The following is a 21,692-nucleotide window of genomic DNA, read 5'->3' as shown; positions in this document are numbered from 1 at the left end:
CTGGGAAGGAGAACTCGCAGGTGAACGGCATGCAGGGAAATGAAAACCCCGGCTTGCCTTGTCCTCTCCACACTTGGTCCCATCCACGGCCCCGTCCAGCCTGGAGTGACAGGTCGAGCCCACCGTACACCACAGGGTGCTGCACATGTTCTGCAGGGGGCAGTCATTTCAAGGGTTTCAATCATTTATAATATTAGATTATTGGGGCTTTCTCAATAGGAATGAAGTACCCGGATGAGGATCGATTTTAGCTCTTTTGGAGGAACTAATTTAGCTGCTACTTCAGAGTCGGTCTAAACCAGCGCTATAGGAACTATCCGTGACGTTAGTGTTCGCTGATTGGCCGAAGGCACGTGAAACTCCAGCACCCGCCATTTTAAAAAAAAAGGGGACCAAGAGAAACATGATTATGTATTTCTGGTTCGCTGGACATCAACCACACGGGCATATGCTACCGGTAATAACTTTAGCGTAGAACATCCCACACTCTTAGAAGAAAAGGTTCTATATGGAACCTTAAAAGTTCTATCAGCGATATGTATTTGGAACCCCTAAAAGGTTCTTAATCACTCTTCAAAAATATATAGAACCCTGGGGTTCCGTACTTGGCCAATAGAACCTTTTACCAAAAAAAATGGTTCTATATAGAACCATTTTGGAGTTCCAAATATGAAGTGGGGGATGGAACCATTTCTGGTTCAAAATAGAACCATTTCTTCTAAGAGTGCAAAGACGTTCAATGAGTTTAAGGAGCCGATTCATGTGTGGAAATGACTCCTCACAACCATTCTTTCACAGTTTGAGCCTTTGACATATCATCCTGGAATATGGCCGTCATGTTCTTCATAAATGTTATTTAAGAAATTAACCTAACGTTTTTAAAAAATAATAAGTTTATATTAGCATCTAATGGGGAAAATGAGGTACTGCACCCAAACAAAATTTCTTGAGATATCAACCTCAAATTTGGAACACGACTTGTTTAAATGTATGGCTTTGATTTTCTAGCATTTTAAAATATATATTTTATATACTAAATTATTTATTAACTTAAACCTTTTGTTATTTCACTTTTTAACCTTTTTTTTTAAATTCAACAACCAAGGTTTCCAAGGGTCATGTTTAAAATAAGACCACACTTCAAGGAATAGTTCAATATAAAAAAAACCCCCAAACTTTTGCTGATAATTTACTCACCCCCATGTCATCCAAGATGTCCGTGTCTTTCATTCTTCAGTCGAAAAGAAATTAAGGTTTTTGATGAAAACATTCCAGGATTTTCTCCATATAATGGACTTTAATGGGAACCAAACGGTTCAAGGTCCAAAAGACAGTTTCAGTGCAAACTGTTCAAAGGGTTTTAAACGATTACAGACGATGAATAAGGGTCTTATCAAGCGAAACGATCGCTCATTCGAAAAATAGATAACAAAGTTTAAGTTTTATACACACAAATGGCTCAACGAACGAAATGAACAAATTGACTCCGAAAAAGATTCGTTCATTTTGATGAACGAGTTCGAACAGGAGAGTCACGAGCAAGGCGAGCATTTGAGCTTATAAAACTTAAACTTTGGGTTTTTTTTTTTAAATGAGCGATCGTTTCGATTGATAAGACCCTTATTAATCGTCTGGAATCGTTTAAAGCCCTTTGAACAGTTTGCAGTGAAACTGTCTTTTGGACCTTGAACTGTTTGCTTCCCATTGAAGTCCATTATATGGAGAAAAATCCTGGAAAACATTCTTTTCGACTAAAGAAAGAAAGACATGGACATCTTGGATGACATTGGGGGCGAGTAAATTATCAGCAAAAGTTTTTTTTTAAAGTGAACTACTCCTTTAAGTCTTTAAATTCTTATGACACTCAATTATGTCAGGGCATACAGTAAATCTGAGATGGTGGATTTGTGTCCTGTTAATATCTATAAGAGCATTAATATTCTCAAGACTTTTACGAAATGGCAAATCTTGTGTACCAAACACAAACATTAATTGCATTTCTTAACCTCTGCAATTTCCTCTGTTTCACTGCTTGAACTGTAACAGCCCTGATAAGGAAGCTGAAGTCTGGCTTTATCTGTGTCCGAAGGAGCGAGTGGCAACTCCTCTGCTGTGTCTGTGACATTTGGACAGTAATTGGAGCGATGGCTAGTATCTGTCAACAGCAGAAAGCAGAAAACATCGCTGATGCGACTTGACATACATGACCGACACACAACCCAGCAATCTGATGCCCTTTTCCCTATATTAATTCTGCAGGACGCCATTCAAACCAGATACGCTGTTTTCCCCCGTATTGTTCAGCTAGCTTACTATAGGTGAGAAATATTCAAGGTAAAGAGCTCTATCTTGCACCCGGTGCAAATACACTGACGCATGTATCATTCCTATTTTGACTTTTCCCTCCACAGACGCACATCGGTAAACTAGGGAATGAATTTGCGCTCCCTGGGCGGGTCGGTGCAAAAAGGAGGCGTGTTTCGGCGCAAACAATCCCTGGTGCTATTTTACAGTTCCAGAAAACAATTGCGCCACTGACCAGAAAAAAAAAAGTCTAAAGTCGGTGGCGTTGCGCGTACATTCAGATGCTATTTTAAGCGCGCATGCTTGGCCATAATACAGAGTGAACAACGCGCATTCACTGTAGATGATTCTCTCATCTACACAGATGCATTTTACTTTTGCAGAGCAAAAGGAAAACTATTAAAACAGGAGGGAAATCATTGTTGTGTCCATGACGATGGGAAAAATAGGCATAAAGCTTACACATTTACCCAAATTATTATAAGCATGTTTAACCAAAGCTAATTTGACTGTGTTTGTCCCATCCCCAAAGTCATTTCTCTTTCGTTTACGGCCCTGACGAGAACATCGATCAAAAGGACGTCAGGTACACTCTCAGAAAAAAAGGTACAAAAGCTGTCACTGGGGCTGTAACTTTTCAAAAGGTACACTTTTGTACCCAAAGGCTGCATATTGGTACCTTAGTAGTACATTAGCACCTAAAATGTACATGTTAGCACCTAAAATGTAAATATTAGCACCTAAAATGTACATATTAGCACCTAAAATGTACATATTAGCACCTGAAATGTACATATTAGCACCTAAAATGGACATAATTAGCTCCTGAAATTTACATATTAGCACCTAAAATGTACTTATTAGGACCTAAAATGTACATATTAGCACCTAAAATGTACTTATTAGGACCTAAAATGGACATATTAGCACCTAAAATGGACATATTAACACTTAAAATGTACATATTAGCACCTAAAATTTACATATTAACACCAAAAATGTACATATGAACACCTAAAATGTACATATTAGCACCTAAAATGTAAATATTAGGACCTAAAATGTACTTATTAGCACCTAAAATGTACTTCTTAGGACCTAAAATGAACATAATTAGCTCCTGAAATGTACATATTAGCACCTAAAATGGACATAATTAGCTCCTGAAATTGACATAGTAGCACCTAAAATGTACATATTAGCACCTGAAATGTACATAATAGCACCTAAAATGGACAAAAGTTTACCTTTGTATGTGTAAACGGGCCGTTATAATAGAATTGCGCCATGGAACAAGCGCACCTTGTTCATCAATGTGATATGACGCTCTGATTGGTTTGTTTCCCGTTATGCCCAAACCACACCTATGAATAATGAAGCTATCCCGCTGGTTAAACAGCAACAGCACCCAAGACCCGGCCACAAAGTGTGCTTTTGTTTCCCACTAAAACAGCTGGGAATCAGATGGTACTGATGTAAGTAACGGAGACTTCCTCTGTGATGGAAAAGTGTGTGTGTGGTCTATGCCCTTCCAGACACTTGAACTAGAAAAGGTTCACAATATAACAGTGAGAACATTTGAGAAGCCCATGGGCCTGGAAATACACGACGTGCTTATGAGAACGTTTCCTAAAGAGATCCGATTCAGAACAGCATCCCAGCAGACAAGACATTTGTTGTGTGTCTGTTCTGTTACATGGACGAAAGAAACTACATGACCTGAACTCTGGCTTCACAGTCAAGCCAAATTAAAGAATTATTTAGTGTGACGTCAATATCAGGCCAACGTAATGTTGATTTAGTAGTTCGAAACAGCTTGCCAAAGCGAACTCTCCAGAAAAATATTTATAACTAAACCGGCTGGGAAACGCCTCTGAACTCCCATTGGTCCCTGGTGATGATGTAATAGGTGATGATGTAATACATGTAAATCCATAGATATCTATATAAAGGCTCGATGTCTTAAGGCAGAGTTTCTATCGTCATCACCGGCGGCCATCTTGTCACAAGATGAGTGGTCAGCACGAACACAAATACTCTTGACGGATTTACAAACGCTTTGGTTTCTTACAAACGTTATTAACGTGGCTATAATTATCTGGATGATTATTTATTTATACACTTATTATTCATAAGTATGCAGTGTCATAACTACATCTCTGACGATTATAACAAACCAAACCGTTTGAAAATCGGTAGAAAATTGAGCAAGTTATGGTTATTTTAATAATACATGTACCATTAACACGATGTTACGAGTGAGCCAGCTGCCTGTGACAAGATGGCCGCCAGGTGCAGACGTCGACCTCCATTGGCCAGCAGCGTGGACGACATATCTAGCCTTTATATAGATATCTATGTGTAAATTCATTTCTTCTTGAGATCAGACGCGAGTAAAAGCATGAACACACTGGACCGAACAAACAAAAGTAAAAGTATTTTGATAAAACCAGACTAGTTTGCAAAATTGTGTTGAAAAACTGTAAGAAGAAGCGCTAATATACTTTTTCTGCTGGGAACTGTAAAAAAAAAAAAAAGTAGGCTATAATGTAACCTACATTATAGCCTACTTTTTTTTTGACAGTTCCCAGCAGAAAACGTCTCGCTCCATCCGCACTTCATAAACAGATCATTTAAGACACTTCTCTACACCTCTGACCCATTTTCCTCAGTAGTTTGGCATCACACGTGTGTCTGCAGGGGGAATGGGAGGTATCCGTGGGTTTAAGGGGAAGATCTTACGTCTACGTCGTCACAGAGCAGTGAGTTTGACCCGTACTGGAGCTTGCACTGGTGAGCGGCGCTGTACAGGATGCCGGCGGGAGACGAACGCTTCGACAGCTCGTTTCTGACGGGAGGATCATCCAGACACCAGCCCCAGCCTCGACTGTGGAGAACAACACACAAACACATTCTCACGTCAGCACTTTCATAACTTCCAATGTTACGTTATCATAACTGAACAGCAGCTTCGATCTAAAAACACAAATCCAGAAGTCCAGATAACTCGGAAAAGGCTTTTTTGTAAGACTTTACAATACGGGTGCATTAATTCATGCTTAACTAATGCACAGATAATACTGAATTAATGATTATTTAAGCTATTCATTAATGATTACCACATTAGGAACTAATTGTATTAGTTCATACATGAATTGTTCTTAATTAAATATGTCATTGTGGATTAATTCCATAATAATACATTTGTTAAACTAATAGTATTAATTAATATGTTAATTACCAGAATGAGCCAAAGCCTTGTATTTCAACTTCCAGATAATATGACAGGTACACTAATATGCATTAATACATGATTAATTACTTCATTGTTAGTGCAAATTCATGTGCAAATTACTACAATTACTAAATGAATAGTTAATAATGACGTGCCCCCACAAGTAAAGTCATAACATAATGATACCTTTGCAAATCATTAGCTAATGATTAATTAAAGCAGACAACTGGAAATTGAAGTGCATAACTTTGACTAATTGTGGTAATCAACACATTAATTTACACTATTAGTTAAGAAAATATGTTATTAAGGAATTAATACACAATGGCACGTTGAATTAATAGCAATTAATGTATTACTTAATCTATTAATCATATAGACGTGGCTGATGCAGTAATCATTAATTAATGGTTTAGTTCTTCATGTGTTATACATTAACTCATGATTATCTGTGCATTAGTTAAAGAATGAATTAATGCATATTAGTGCACCCGTATTGTAAAGTGTTACTGGCTTTTTTGGTTTGCTTAGTTGCGGACATGTAATATTCAACGATATTATTGATCTCTCAGCATTGACACCATTATATGAGAACTGAACTGAGCTGGACGATAATATCACTGTTTTCTCCAGAGCGGCTGTATATAAAAATTAACTAAATTACCTTTTTACACCAAAAATGAACCATCGTTGAGCTGGACTACGACACTATTTTCTTCTAGAAACAAACATTGTCGCATTATTATCTCTGTAAAGCTGCTTCGAAACGATCAGTATTGTAAAAGCGCTATATAAGCTGACTTGAATCGTCCACACTAATACATTTTTGTTTGAAAACATCTTTTTCTCTCCGTTTTGGCCTTGTGTCCACACTGAGACGGTGTCACGGAAAATTAAGCTTTTCGAAAACGCTCTCCAAATACATTTTAAAACTGTTGGACTGGGAAAACGGAGGTATTGAAAACAATGATGTTAGTTTAGTCATGTGACGCATATTGAACCCATAGATAGTCATGTGTATACTGGTATTATGCCTGTTATTTGCTATTCAATTTCACACAGTTCACATCACACTCTTCATATCACAGTCCTGCAAAGATTACACTCGCAGTGAATGAGATCGAGTGCCTGAAAATATTACATAAGCCCTCAAAACTTGAAGAAAATGCTCACCAAAAAAAATATTCCCATTGCGGACACTAAATTTTACTTTAGTTATATTTTTGCCAGATCCTATTTTACAATGTACAAGAAAAACCAGCTCAACTATATAGAAAACCTTCCAGCAATAAAAAATTTAATTCAGTTTCTACAAAAACAAAACTCTTCAAGTCAAAGAGGACAGCGTGTCATCCTTTAAAGGGATAGTTGACTTTGAAATTAATTTTTGAAATGTTTTATCTTACCTCAAGGGCATCCAAGATGTAGGTGTCTTTGTTTCCACAGTATTTTCAATTTTGATATTTTTAGGTCAAACCGTTCGTTTATCAGTCATATAATGGAGGTCTATGGTCACCACCTCAAAGAGCATGCACAGAGAAGACCAAATTAAACATGATTTAATAACTCGTAAATGTAAGTACACATTGATGGCCTAATACTCGAAACGAGCGGTTTGTGTGAGAAAACAAACAGTATTTATATAGTTTTTACCTCTTGTAACCACAGCCACGTCCAACTGATCTGAGGGAGCGGCGCTTCGGTCAAAACTATATAAATACCGTTCGTTTTCTCACACAAACCGCTCGTTTCGGGTCTAAGGCCATCAATGTGTCCTTACATTTACGAGCCATTAAAATGTTTAATTTGGACTTCTCTGTGCAAGACAAGAACGGTTTGACCTAAAAATATCAAAATTGAAACTACTGTGGAAACAAAGACACCTACATCTTGGATGCCCTTGAGGTAAGCTAAAACATACCAAAAAATAATTTCAAAGTGAACTATCCCTTTAATTAAGTTTTTGTACTAAAACTCACACACACAACAGCTGGAACTGACACATCGGGTAATTGGATACATGGTGCTGCCAATCTCCTTTTATAAGCACACAATTGAGTAAAGACTGAACAAAGAGAGGTTCCTTCGGGACACATCTGTCTGTAAGCCTCCCAAACCACATGGTCCTTCCCTCAAATTCTCTGCAACACAGTCCCTATTCAAAAAAACAACCAGCACAGTGTGTAAATTACATTAATATCGTTCACAGGGCTTTACAATACACACAAAAAAGACATTAAAAGAAAGAGACTAACAGAGATTTGAACTGGAACGACAAGAGGATGAATTTACTGAATCGAACACAGGAAATGATATCATGGGAAATTAATTGTTTACACACAATGACCACAACATGTAACTCATGCACAACCCCCTGAACCAATTCTGCTAAACTACAAGCACAATTCCTGCTTTACACTCTGAAACACACTTTTTTCAAAACACTACACACAATTATCTGGCACGATTTTCATGCACCATTCAGATATGCACACACTTACTCGTCACATGGGCAAACACCCGTCACACAGTTTTACAAATTAGCAATCAGAGCTTTAATACGAAACAGAGGAGAGGATGCAGCGTATTTATTTATTTTTAAATGCATGCAGTACATTTTTTCTGTTGTTTTGTATGTAGACCACTGTATGTGCGACTGTGTGTTCGTTGGGATGTACATTGTTTTTGAGGGAAAAATAAAATGTATTTGTTACCATGTATGTGTGTTCTGGGTATAAAAACAATATTCTAAAATATTTTACCAAATATTTACTATTTACTATTTACAAATATTTACTCAAATATTTTAACACACTTATGTATGTACTGTCAAAAAGAGGCCTAAGTCATTATGATGAATGGAGAAGAACTGTAAAAATGAATATGCTTCATCTAATAAAAAAAAATTGTGGCAACAGATTACAAGCAATATTATTAATTAAATTTAACAAATTATAATTGAGTAATAATTAAACAAATCCAAATCAATTCCTTAAAAGTTAACCAATTAAAATGAGTAAAACTTACAACAACCAAAAAAAAAAAAACATATTTAAGTCACCATTATGGTGATCAGTGTTTGTTTTAAAATTACGGTTTTCTCCTTCAGTGATTCTGCTTGTTAACAAAAATAAATAGTTCTTAATTAATCTTTAACATCTGTCTGTTAGTGAGATATTTTTGTTATATTTTTTGGCGTAAACTTTACTCATTTTAAATGGTTAACTTTTAAGGAATAATTTGATTAATTATTACTCAATTCTAATTTGTTAAATTTAATTAATAATATTGCTTGTAATCTGTTGCCACAATTCTATTGATTAGATAAAGAATATGTATTTTTACAGTGTGGTTCTTATAATTGTCTATTCATATGGTGGTTTGTGTGTCATTTGAAAACAAAATACCGTACCATTTTGAGAATAAATAACATTGTTTTGAATGTAAAGTTTCATTTTGCAGGAAAATTGATGGGTTTTTGCCAATTGTGTGTGTGTTTTTTGATTTGTGTGTAGAGTTCTGAGAGTGTGAGGAAAAATTATCCTGTAAAAAAAGCAGTAAACTATACTGGCGGCTGTGGTTTCCAGCATCATACGGTAAAAATATGGTGTGTTACTGTTTTTGAAATCAACAGCTAAATACCGTATTGTTAGCTACAGTAGAAAACTTTCATTTAACAGCTATATGCTCTAACACAAAAAGAGTAACGCACCGTATAGTTACAGGATGATGCTGCCAACCACAGCTGCCAGTAGTTTACCGCTTTTTACAGGATTTTTTTTTACAGTGTATGTAAACAACCGTCCATTAACTCTTTTTTTTCAGTCGCGTATGAAATATTGAGAATATGGAGCTCACATAAATAACACAATTTGGCACAGTTGTTGTTATTTACAGTATATGCCCAAAAAAAATTATATTTACCGCTTTTTACAGGATTTTTTTTACAGTAAACAATCGAGAAAAACTGTAAGGGTCCATAAACCCTTTTTTTTTCAGTCGCATATGAAATATTGAGAATATGGAGCTCACATAAATATCACAATTTGGCAAAGTTGTTGCTATTTAGAGTATATGCCCAGAAAAAAATTATATTTACCGTTTTTTACAGGATTTGTTCTTTACAGTGTGTGTAAACAATCAAGAAAAACTGTAAGTGTCCATAAACTCTTTTTTTCTGTCGTAAATGAAATTTTGAGAATATGGAGCTCACATAAATAACACAATTTGGAAAAGTTTTTGTTATTTACAGTATATGCCCAGAAAAAAATTATATTTACCGCTTTTTACAGGATTTTTTTACAGTAAACAATCAAGAAAAACTGTAAGTGTCCATTAACTCTTTTTTTTCAGTTGCGTATGAAATATTGAGAATATGGAGCTCACATAAATATCACAATTTGGCACAGTTGTTGCTATTTACAGTATATGCCCAGAAATGATGATAACTTGCAATGTAACTCAGACTAATGCACATTTAAACATCAGTTGTTACTCTATATCTGGTAATAATATGTCTTAGAAAGATGAAATAAAGTCCTTTTTTACATCTTGTGCCACTGTAGATATCCAAACAATGATCTAACGTCTATCATCAGAGTGTAACAGTAACACACAGATCGACTAATATAATGGTAGGCCTGAGCAATCAAAACTTAAAGGCATTAAGATAACCTAATTTCTCATTTGCTGATGTATCCGTTTGGCCTAGATATTGTAACATATCCTGTGTTTGGGCACTGGCAGATGTTTTAAACATTTCCCCTCATTTCAGGCCAAGCTGCAGTAGGCAAGCCTTGTCTAATGTCCTCCATATGGCAGGCAACACAACTAGTGTTACGAAGACAGAAGAATCAACACAGCCGGACTCCTTCTTCTTGGGAAATCTCATTCATTCACACACATGCATGCATGCAAAGGTCAAGAAGGACAGAGCCAGCTTGTTGAGGGGGTAAAAGACTGATAAAGCCGTTCCAATGAACTCCATTAAGTATAAAAATCAAAGGGTACAACGATTACTCCAATTTGTGCCATCTGCCCATTTTATGCAATAGTTATTCATTACACAACTTGGAGGAATGCTTTCATGTCCCTTCTTCTCTCCATAATAATAATAAAAAAAATACTGTGACAATGTTTCTATTTTTTACAAGATGCATTTATATTTCACAACTTATAACCATATATTTCATTAAGTGGTGTAATGTTCATATGCCTACTTTAACTACCAAATCCAAAACATAGCAAATAATAAAATGTACCACAATAATGCATTGACTTGTTCACAAAACACAGTCAATACGCATATATAGATGTTGACACACTCTTGACACTAAAAAAATGCACTAAATATCATCAAATGTAACAAAAAAACACTAATGTACATTATAAAACATGCAATCATGTGTGATTTGTAATGCAGGGAATGTTTTTACAGTAAATTAAATTTCAAATACCACACATTTGACAAAATTTGACTGTTAAACCATTTACAGGTTTTCACCATATGGTAAGGTAACAAAGTTAACCAATTAACATGTTTTCACTGTAACTTTTTACAATATTTTTCTGTCATTTTTTTTTTAACAGTACAGGTGAAACTCGAAAAATGAGAATATGGTGCAAATTGCAAAAGTTCATTTATTTCAGTAATTCAACTTAAAAGGTGAAACTAATATATTATGCAAAGTGAGATATTTCAAGCCTTTATTTGTTATAATTTTGGTTATTATGGCTTACGGCTTATAAAAACACCAAATTCAAAATGAGAATATTGTGAAAAGGTTTTCATATCTGTAAGAAGAGCTGTGTTAAAAAAAGGAGAGGCATGGTTGTTGACTTACTCGAGGAAGCGTGTGATGTACTGACGACTGCAGCGAGACCAGTTTGGCGGAGAGGTGCCGTACAGGAGCTGTGGAGACATGACGAAAGGCCTTTTCCCGATGGGCTCGCAGTCGTTGCCGTTCCCGTCGTGCTGAATCCCAAAGCTGTGGCGTGAGAGCAGATTGGACAGTGAGAGGCGAGAGAACAGATGGACTGGCTTTACAACAGATTTCGATGTTCCTTTGAGCTTTTTTTGTTTCTGTGCTAAGCTTACAGTATTGTTCTTGCTTCATATTTAAAGTTGTGATGGTTTAATCGAACTTGTAGGGTCATTATAAACAAATACCCCCTCCGGACATTCCGGTTCTCCAGACATGAGTTCTGGTTTATACACTAGACTTGCATTATAAGTGCATTACTATTCAAACAAATGCAGAGGGCATGCGAAGAAAATCATTTTCTGTGAATAATGTAACAGATGCTGTTGCTAAAGCTTGTTTTGAGCATTTCTTAAACTACATTGATTAAATTCACATTTTCCCATACACTCTTAGAAGAAAAGGTTCTATATAGTACTTTAAAAGGTTCTATGAGTGCCACGTATTTGGAACCCCTAAAAGGTTCTATACACTCTTAAAAAAAGGGTTCCTTTGGGTTCTATATAGAACCCTGGGGTTCCATACTTGGCCAATAGAACCTTTTACCAAAACAATGGTTCTATATAGAACCCTGGGGTTCCACACTTGGCCAATAGAACCTTTTCCAAAAAAAATGGTTCTATATAGAACCCTGGAGTTCCATACTTGGCCAACAGAACCTTTTACCAAAAAATGGTTCTATATAGAACCCTGGGGTTCCACACTTGGCCAATAGAACCTTTTACCAAAAAAATGGTTCTATATAGAACCCTGGGGTTCCATACTTGGCCAATAGAACCTTTTACCCAAAAAATGGTTCTATATAGAACCCTGGAGTTCCATACTTGGCCAATAGAACCTTTTACCCAAAAAATGGTTCTATATAGAACCCTGGGGTTCCATACTTGGCCAATAGAACCTTTTACCAAAAAATGGTTCTATATAGAACCCCGGGGTTCCATACTTGGCCAATAGAACCTTTTACCAAAAATTGTTCTATATAGAACCCTGGGGTTCCACACTTGGCCAATAGAACCTTTTACCAAAAAATGGTTCAATATAGAACCCTGGGGTTCCATACTTGGCCAATAGAACCTTTTACCCAAAAAATGGTTCTATATAGAACCCTGGAGTTCCATACTTGGCCAATAGAACCTTTTACCAAAAAATGGTTCTATATAGAACCCTGGGGTTCCATACTTGGCCAATAGAACCTTTTACCAAAAAATGGTTCTATATAGAACCCTGGGGTTCCATACTTGGCCAATAGAACCTTTTACCAAAAATGGTTCTATATAGAACCCTGGAGTTCCATACTTGGCCAACAGAACCTTTTACCAAAAAATGGTTCTATATAGAACCCTGGGGTTCCACACTTGGCCAATAGAACCTTTTACCAAAAAAAATGGAGTTCCATATATGAAGTGGGGGATGGAACCATTTCTGGTTCTAAATAGAACCATTTCTTCTAAGAGTGTATATTACACAGACTGCAATAGTAGTCTAGAAACACAGTTACTGAGTCCTGCTGTGCTTCACTGTTTATCATGAAATCATTGTTTATATCTCTATGTGGTGTGTGACCACAAACATTTTCAAAAGGCATGTGCGCAGAACAAACGGCACGAGATCAAATGAGCTCTAAGTCGAAGCACAAGTCTCAAATATGCCATTTAACAGCACGTTCTTAAGAGAAAACAACAAAAGAAATCCCATCCATTGGGCTTCAGAAGTCATTTTCTGGCCGCCATCATTTACATAATGGTCTGGCACAAACACTGACCTCTTAAAAACTATTTCATGTAATCTTGAAGGGAAAGATACACAATAAATCAAACACATCTGAATGACATGCTGGCTCAAATTCAGCAACTGTAATTGGTACCAGAAAGAAATTGGTCTCTCGTATAGGAATATAGCGAGTGAATATTCAGCCTTACACTGCCTGCAGTAAAGTGTGTGTTACTGGACTATTAAAGCCACAGAACTAATGCATGTTTCATCAAGGACACCTTGGCTTTCGGAGACACGCAAAATGAGCAATTTACATATGCAACACTGTCTAGTTTTAGTGAGACTGTATTGCTTTCGAAACATGAGTGTGTGTGTGTGTGTGTGTGTGTGTGTGTGTGTGTGTGTGTGTGCGGTTTCCCTACAGTAGTTCAGGCTGCAGGATTTCTAAATGTCTAAAGAAACTCCATCTAAATACATTTCTTGTCTATTATCACCATCTGCAATTTCGACGGAAACAAACGCAGGTACAATAGCAAAACAATATTGTAATGTAATTGGTAGCACTTCAATGTTAATATGAATAAGAAGAGATTTGATTGGCATTACCGTTTTTTTTTTTAACTTTTATTCAGAAAGGATGCATTAAACTGATAAAAATGACAGTAAAGACTTTTAATTTCAAATAAATGCCGTTCTTTTAGGCTTTCTATTCATTAAAGAACTCTGAACACGGTTTCCACAAAATCTTGACCAAATTTTCAACGTTGATAATAATCAGAAATTAACATGCTTGCAGTGAAAGGCTAACAGAAATAGAGCTAGTTTGTCACTTTTCTTGTTTTCTGTGTTAGTAGACGCACCGATTACAGCACTTAATTATAGTTCAGCTTTAAAAATACTTTTGCTGATAATTTACTCACCCCCATGTCATCCAAGATGTCCACGTCTTTCTTTCTTCAGTCGAAAAGAAATTAAGGTTTTTGATGAAAACATTCCAGGATTTTTCTCCATATAATGGACTTCAATGGGAACCAAACGGTTCAAGGTCCAAATGAGAGTTTCAGTGCAAACTGCAAACTGTTGAAAGGGCTTTAAACGACTCCAGACGATGAATAAGGGTCTTATCAAGTGAAACCATCGCTCATTTCAACAATAAATACAAAAGTTTACATTTTATAAGCACACATCCTCTCCTGTTCAAAATCAAAACGAACAAATCTTTATTTGAGTCATTTGGTTGATTCAACGAACGAAATGACTCGAAAAAAGATTCGTTCATTTTGATGAACAAGTTCGAACAAGAGAGTTACGAACGCTCATCACAGGCGAGCATTTGAGCTTATAAAACTTAAAGTTTTTAATTTATTTGTTAAATGAGCGATCGTTTCGCTTGATAAGACCCTTATTCATCGTCTGAAATCATTTAAAGCCTTTTGAACAGTTTGCACTGAAACTCTCATTTGGACCTTGAACCGTTTGGACCCCATTGAAGTCCATTATATGGAGAAAAATCCTGGAATGTTTTTATCAAAAACCTTAATTTCTTTTCGACTGAAGAAAGAAAGACACGGACATCTTGGATGACATGGGGGCGAGTGAATTATCAGCAAACGTTTTTTTTTTTTAAAGTGAACTACTCCTTTAGATCACTCTTAGATTAACCGATTGACAGATAATGTGTGTTCCAGCACTTACTTGTGTCCGAGCTCATGTGCAACCGTGAACGCCAGAGGAAGGCCAGTGTCTTCATTAATACTGCAGCTGCGGTGAGGCTGACACATCCCAGCCACATGAGACAGACCCAACGTCTCACAGGGCTTATTGATGGCGGCACAAATGTCTTTCCTGCGTCACAGACAAAGATGCATTAAACTGTGTGTGTAAAGCAATGTAAAGCTGATTAGAGTTAGGCCAGATGTACCTTGTGATCAGGACAGCCACGTCATGATGGACCGGATGGTCGTCGTCCTTCATGTTAATGCCTTTCTGCCACTTACAGAAGCTGTTCAGGCTGTGGTCGGCATGATGGCTGATCTTCAAATCCTCCTGATAATGCATAAAGTTACATACTTACAGTGTGTAAGTATGAGTTTAAAGAAGAAATACAGTTGCATGGATTTGTGTAAAAGCAATTAGAAAATGGCAGCTTTTATTAAAGATATCATGTTGTAGAATGAGAGTTTGAAGGTGAAAATGGAAGTTAACACAATGCATATAAATTAAAATTAAAGGGATATTCCACTTTTTTTTTTTTTTGGAAATAGGCTCATTTTACAACTCCCCCAGAGTTAAACAGCTGAGGTTTACCGTTTCCGAATCCATTGAGCCGATTTTTTGATATTTAGAAGAATATCACTTACCAGATAGTTTCTGGTCTCATTGACTTCCATAGTAGGAAAAAAATATACTATGGAAGTCAATGAGACCAGAAGCTGTCTGGTAAGTGATATTCTTCAAAATATCAGAAAATCGGCTGAATGGATTCGAAAACAGTAAACCTCAGCTGTTTAACTCTGGGGGAGTGGTAAAATGAGCCTATTTCCAAAAAAAGTGGAGTATCCCTTTAAATGGGAACCTTAAAAAGCTTAATTTAAAGGAAAAACTCTCTATGTTTATGGCATTCACAGCCTATGCTAATTTATAAATTGATTCTCGTGTGTTCATTTGAAGAGGGCATATTTGAGCTCATGGCATTTAAAACCAATCTGGAGTGCATTTGCTAAAAGCATCGTTAGCCAACTATTTGCAATTACCAACATAGATCAAAGACTCGATGTTTGCCGAAACCATAGTTTGAAGTCTTCTGAAGAGACACTAATGCTATTCCATAAGAACCAGTGAAGTTCGTCTCACATGTCAAGGTGTGCTTCTGTTGACCATATTTGATGTGCTCTATGCAAACAACATCTACATCTTTAATGCACACATCTAGGAGAATGACCCCAACCATGCATAGTGTGTACGTAGTCTGAACAACTAGATGAAGCATTTAAAATCTCATCAGAGATGTGTGTCTCTGTTCTCCAGATGTGGAGCAAGCAAACCTGCTTTGTTCACTGTAGTTTCTCTCAACAGATGGGTTAATATATTAATATTACATTGGGCAGAAGAAATTTTGGGCGGTATTTATTCATGTTTTTTGTTTGCAGCCTTAAATCAAAACTCTTTCTATGGCTGTACATGTCAATAAACACATTACATGAGTGACTCCTAGAGCCCGACCGATAAAGGACACAAATATTTGTTGGTTTTAAAATCCGATATATCGGCCGATATTTCTTTTATTTTTATTTTTCAGAAATGCGCAACAAAACATTAACAGATTTCCCTAACATTAGTTATTTGTAGTTATGTTAAGTTTTAACTAAAATAATAAGAAAATGCATTTTAAAAAGAAACTTTTTTCTTTTATTGTCGCAACAGAACATTGCCCTCTGGTGGACAAACTATACAACTCCAACACTCATGACATGTTTCAAGCGTGTTTCATCCATTTTTATTTTAATGTTGAAATATTCATTTATCAGCCATTATAACTGCCGATACCGATAGTTTGGAAAATGCCTAATATCGGCCGATAATATCGGCCTGCCGATATATCGGTCTGGCTCTAGTGACTCCTGTCATTATCATAATAATAATAATATTTTATACAATTATTTATAGTTTATCTAACCCATCAGGCAGCAAACGTGGTGACACAAATGGGAAAAGTGAGGAACTGTGATATCCGACATAAATCAGAGATGGTCCGACCCTTGAATTAGGTGACTCACTCCTGCATTTAAACGCAGTCGTCCCTCCTAAAACCATGTGTGCGTGTGCCTTAGATGATTCAGAACGACTGCATGTATTTTTAGAGCAAGGGTTTGCTTTGTCATCTCGCTTACCTCGTCCTTTTCCAGCAGAATGAGACGCACGACTGCAATGTTGATGGCATTTCCGATGCTGGGATCCCGAAACAACCCTGCCACCTATAAAACACAACACTCTCACATGTGAAGAGCAACATTGCAACCCTTCTACTACAGTGATCTGCATTGTAAACAATTATCGTGATTTTAACGGTAAAAATACTGTAAAAATGCAACAGTGAAAAACTGTTAATTCGTTAACAGTTTCCGTACGGTGAATAGCTGTGATTTAATGTAATTTTACAGTAAAATTGACCGTTTTTGGAAGTGAAAAAGTATAATTTACAGTAAAAAAAAACGAAATTGACATTCCTACGAATTCCCTGCACGACACTTCACATTTGATGTATTTTTGTTGAAATAACTGTCTTCAGAGTTTCTAATTAAGTATGTACATGTGAATCTTTTTAATATTTAATCTTGTTCGATTAATGTTTAATGCATTTTTAAAAGTTTTATGTGTGTTACCATGACGACTTTTAGTGTTTGTGTGAAGGACACTGTGTATTAACTTTCTTGCGGAAAAGCAGCTTGTGATGAGCTTTGATGCATCATGTGACTCTGTGATTGGTGGTTGTCAGTGTATTACAATAGTACCAAACAAAAATTAGTAATTCAAAAAGTCAGTAAATTACTATTAAATCAGACAATGAAATTTTTTTACTGTTAATTTTAAGTTAAGGTCCCTATCTTGCACGCGGCGCAAATGACTTTATACACTGACGCATGTATCATTCCTCTCTTGCATCCGCGCAAAGCACATCGGTAAACTAGGGAATGAACTTGCGCTCCTTGGGCGGGTCGGCGCAAAAAGGAGGCGTGTTTCGGCGCAAACAATCACTAGTGCTATTTTACAGTTCCAGAAAACAATTGCGCCACTGACCAGAAAAAAACAAGTCTAAAGTCGGTGGCGTTGCGCGTACATTCAGATGCTATTTTAAGCGTGCATGCTTGGCCATAATACAAAGTGTGAATGACGCGCATACACGGTACACTGAAAAAAAAAAACGTAATTTTTACGGTAAAAAAAATGGCAGCTGGTTGCCAAACCTTTACCGTTAAAAAATACGGCAGGAACGTTTGACTTAACTTAAAATTTACAGTAATAAACATATTTCATTTTCTGATAAAATGTTGATTTAGCAACCTTTTTAAAATATTGTTTATGTTTTGTACCATTGTAATACAACCAACAATCATCACAAAAGCGATGAGAGTCACATGAGCAATCGAAGCTCATCACAAGTAGTCTTCCATAAAAAGGTTAATATTTAAAGAAGCCGCACAGTGTCACTCACACAAACATTAAACACCATCATGGTAACACACATAAAATAAGAAAAACTACAATAAACAATAATTTAACAACATTAAATGTAACATAAAACTGATTAGAAAAAAAAGGAACCATAGTTAATTCAACAAAAACACAAAGTTGAAGTGTCACACAGGGAATTGTGAGAATGTAAATTTACATTTTTTTTTACTGTAAATTACACAATGAGTTGTTCTTTTTCACTTTCAAAAACTGTAAATTTAACGGTATTTTACAGTAAAATTATATCACAGTTATTTACCGTACATAGTACGGAAACTTTCTGTTAACCAATAAACAGTTTTGTACTGTAGCATTTTTACAGTCTTTTACCGTTAAAATCACGATTCTTTTTTTCAGATGCAATTTACTTTATGCAAATGATACATTATTATATGGAAAACTATTAAAACAGGAGGGAAATCATTGTTGTGTCCATGACGATGGGAAAAATAGGCATAAAGCTTACACATTTACCCAAATTATTATAAGCATGTTTAACCGAAGCTAATTTGACTGTGTTTGTCCCATCCCCAAAGTCATTTCTCTTTCGTTTACGGCCCTGACGAGAACATCGATCTCCACGGCTGTGAACCGATTGAAGCACGCCTGGTAAATCCACCATTATAATAGTATTGCGCCATGTAACAAGCGCACCTCGTTCATCACGCTCTTAAAAGGAATGTGATATGACGCTCTGATTGGTTTGTTTCCCGTTATGCCCAAACCACACCTATGAATAATGAAGCTACTTCAGACCAACCCCTTTTAAACTTGCGTCGGGTGCAAGAGTCATTTATCCCGCCGGTTAAAATAGCAACAGCGCGGGGATCTACCCACAAAGATACTTGCGTTTCAGATCGTTAGGGTTAGGTTAAAACATTTTAGGTTTTACCGTAAATCCTAAAATGTTGCTACCGTATTTTATACGGTAAACTTCAGGCAACAGTGTATCCATTCTGGTTCAAAAACAATTTTTAATGAGTGAAAAGGCGAGAGAAAGCCAAGAAAATGTGAAGAGAAATCTGACTTTTAATAAGGGCGCTGCCAGCTGAGGTCATCACAGATCTTCACAGGTGTTTAGATGAAATCCGGGGAGCTGAAGTCCCCTAAATAGGGTGTAGAAATGATACTGAACTGCTCTCACATCAAAGCTCTCCTTGAGGTAAATGCGGTCTGAAATGTGAGAGGCATTTTCTCTGCTTCGGTGAGGCTCATTACAAAATGTTCCAGTGAATCAACGAGGCATCTTTTATGTGCTGTCCTTTGGTGAAATCTTCCGCAGACATGTGAATGACACCCTGAAAGGCTGCTTAACTTTTTATTTTACAGGTTTCGGGTGCAAACGTTACAGCTTGCATGAAATATACTGGCAGATATATTTAGCCAGGTTAAGATAAATCAAAAAAGGGACCTTTTATAAATAGATAAACTGTAAGTATTAGCATTAATGAGTCGAAAAAGATTGTCCTACGGTGAATATTATCATGTAGGCTATGCTACTATATGAGAAAAAATTTAAAATAAAACGATTATTTAACGATAATGATCGATCGTTTCGCTTGATAAGACCCTTATTCATCGTCTGGAATCGTTTAAAGCCCTTTGAACAGTTTGCAGTGAAACTCTCATTTGGACCTTGAATCGTTTGGTTCCCATTGAAGTCCATTATATGGAGAAAATCCTGGAACGTTTTCATCAAAAACCTTAATTTCTTTTCGACTGAAGAAAGAAAGACACGAACATCTTGGATGACATGGGGGTGAGTAAATTATCAGCAAAAGTTTTTTCAAAAGTAAGTGCTTTTGAAACTCCTTTAACTAATGAACCTTCTTGTTAAATGTTACCTCGATATAAAACGGTATTGCCTCATCTTATTTCATTTATAAAAAAAAAACATAGCTATCAATATGCTGACCAGCCCTAGCAATTACCCTCACACTTTTTGCCTGATGGATGAAAAAGCACATCATCTTCTTTAGGACTTATATTTAATGAGAGACCGAGCCGATCTAGAGACCTGAATATCACAGAGACTCGGGGTGGGCTCTTTTTTTGCAGTTGATGAAAAATCCCTTTTTCCCGAGAGAATCTCAAAAGAACGGATCAAACATTCAGTGCTTCCTTCATGTGTGTGCTATGCTTTTTATTATTATTATTATTATTTTGCAATGTCATGCTTGCACTTAGATCATGCTAAAATCAAATTCTACTGAAAATAACTCAAACTGGGCTGGTGATGTAAAGTGTTCAAAATCCATGAAAACACACGAGGATCTGCTAAGAAACTTCGGTGTGTGCATAAGACTAACATGACACCTTCATAATCATGACATTTTTAAGTTTTATGCATGTTTGTGACAACTGTCATTAAGTGTCATTCACTCAATTATGCCATTTTTAATGCAAATATGACATTGTTTGAGATGTTTTTGTTATGACACCTTGACATTACTAAGACAACACAACCTGTCATAAACATGACATAGCAGATTAATTAACAAACTTAAGAAGCTTTATGGGTTAATATTACATTAAACTGTCAGGTGGTTGGTTTTGACATTGGCTGTCATGAGGCCATTATAACTTTTTAATGACAAATTCAATTAGTACCACTGAAGTTGAGGAGACGAAAAATTTCATGACACAGTTATAATGGCCTCATCACAGCCAATGTCATGACAGTTTAACTTCATTTAATGTCAAGTTGTGACATTAAAATGACAAGGACATCTCAAACAATGTCATATTTGCATTCAAAATGTCATTATTGAGCGAAAAACACTTAATGACAGTTGTCATAAACATGCATAAACCCTACTTCATATTCAAGACATATGTCATGTCATGGTTATGAAGGTGTCATGTCAGTCTAATGAACACCCCTTCAAGTAAAGTGTTACCCGATAGGTTACAGTGTCCTTGTTGCATAGTAATATGGTAAATTATGCATAATTACATGCAATTAACCCTCAACCAAACTCTATAGTAAGTAAATGTAGTTGCTTAATATTACTCAGGACTTACAAAACAATGACACATTAAAATAAAGTGTAAGCGAAACTTCATAAGGTGAAGTCATTTTTTACTTGAAAATGAGGTTATGAATCATTACCTTCTTCAACAATACATAAAAACAACTCAAATACAGCAACGATGAGTTTATAATGCCAGAAATAAACCTCAGCCGACGCGGATGATGGAATGTTTCCCATTTATAGACGGTTCTT

At 36.2% G+C, this 21,692-nt stretch overlaps 1 protein-coding gene across 3 annotated transcripts in view; it reads right to left on the bottom strand.

Annotated features, from left to right (window-relative positions):
- adamts7 (ADAM metallopeptidase with thrombospondin type 1 motif 7) overlaps positions 1-21,692 on the bottom strand; it is a 73,869-nt gene that overhangs the window by 39,672 nt on the left and 12,505 nt on the right. For 2 of the 3 annotated variants that reach the window (XM_089134640.1, XM_089134692.1), the window contains exons 5-10: positions 17,124-17,207; positions 15,155-15,279; positions 14,929-15,078; positions 11,383-11,526; positions 5,047-5,191; positions 58-150 (exon numbers count right to left, since the gene is read on the bottom strand). In XM_089134640.1, coding sequence (XP_088990766.1) covers positions 58-150; positions 5,047-5,191; positions 11,383-11,526; positions 14,929-15,078; positions 15,155-15,279; positions 17,124-17,207 — 741 coding nt within the window. The remainder of the gene's footprint in view (positions 1-57; positions 151-5,046; positions 5,192-11,382; positions 11,527-14,928; positions 15,079-15,154; positions 15,280-17,123; positions 17,208-21,692) is intronic. The other variant, XM_089134662.1, reaches the window with a different exon arrangement.

The sequence above is a fragment of the Pimephales promelas genome, chromosome 1 (genome assembly GCF_988280905.1).
Source record: "Pimephales promelas chromosome 1, fPimPro1.hap1.1, whole genome shotgun sequence".
Lineage (NCBI taxonomy): Eukaryota > Metazoa > Chordata > Actinopteri > Cypriniformes > Leuciscidae > Pimephales > Pimephales promelas.
Note: the sequence above shows the minus strand (reverse complement) of the source record. Positions and strands in the feature narration are given on the sequence as shown.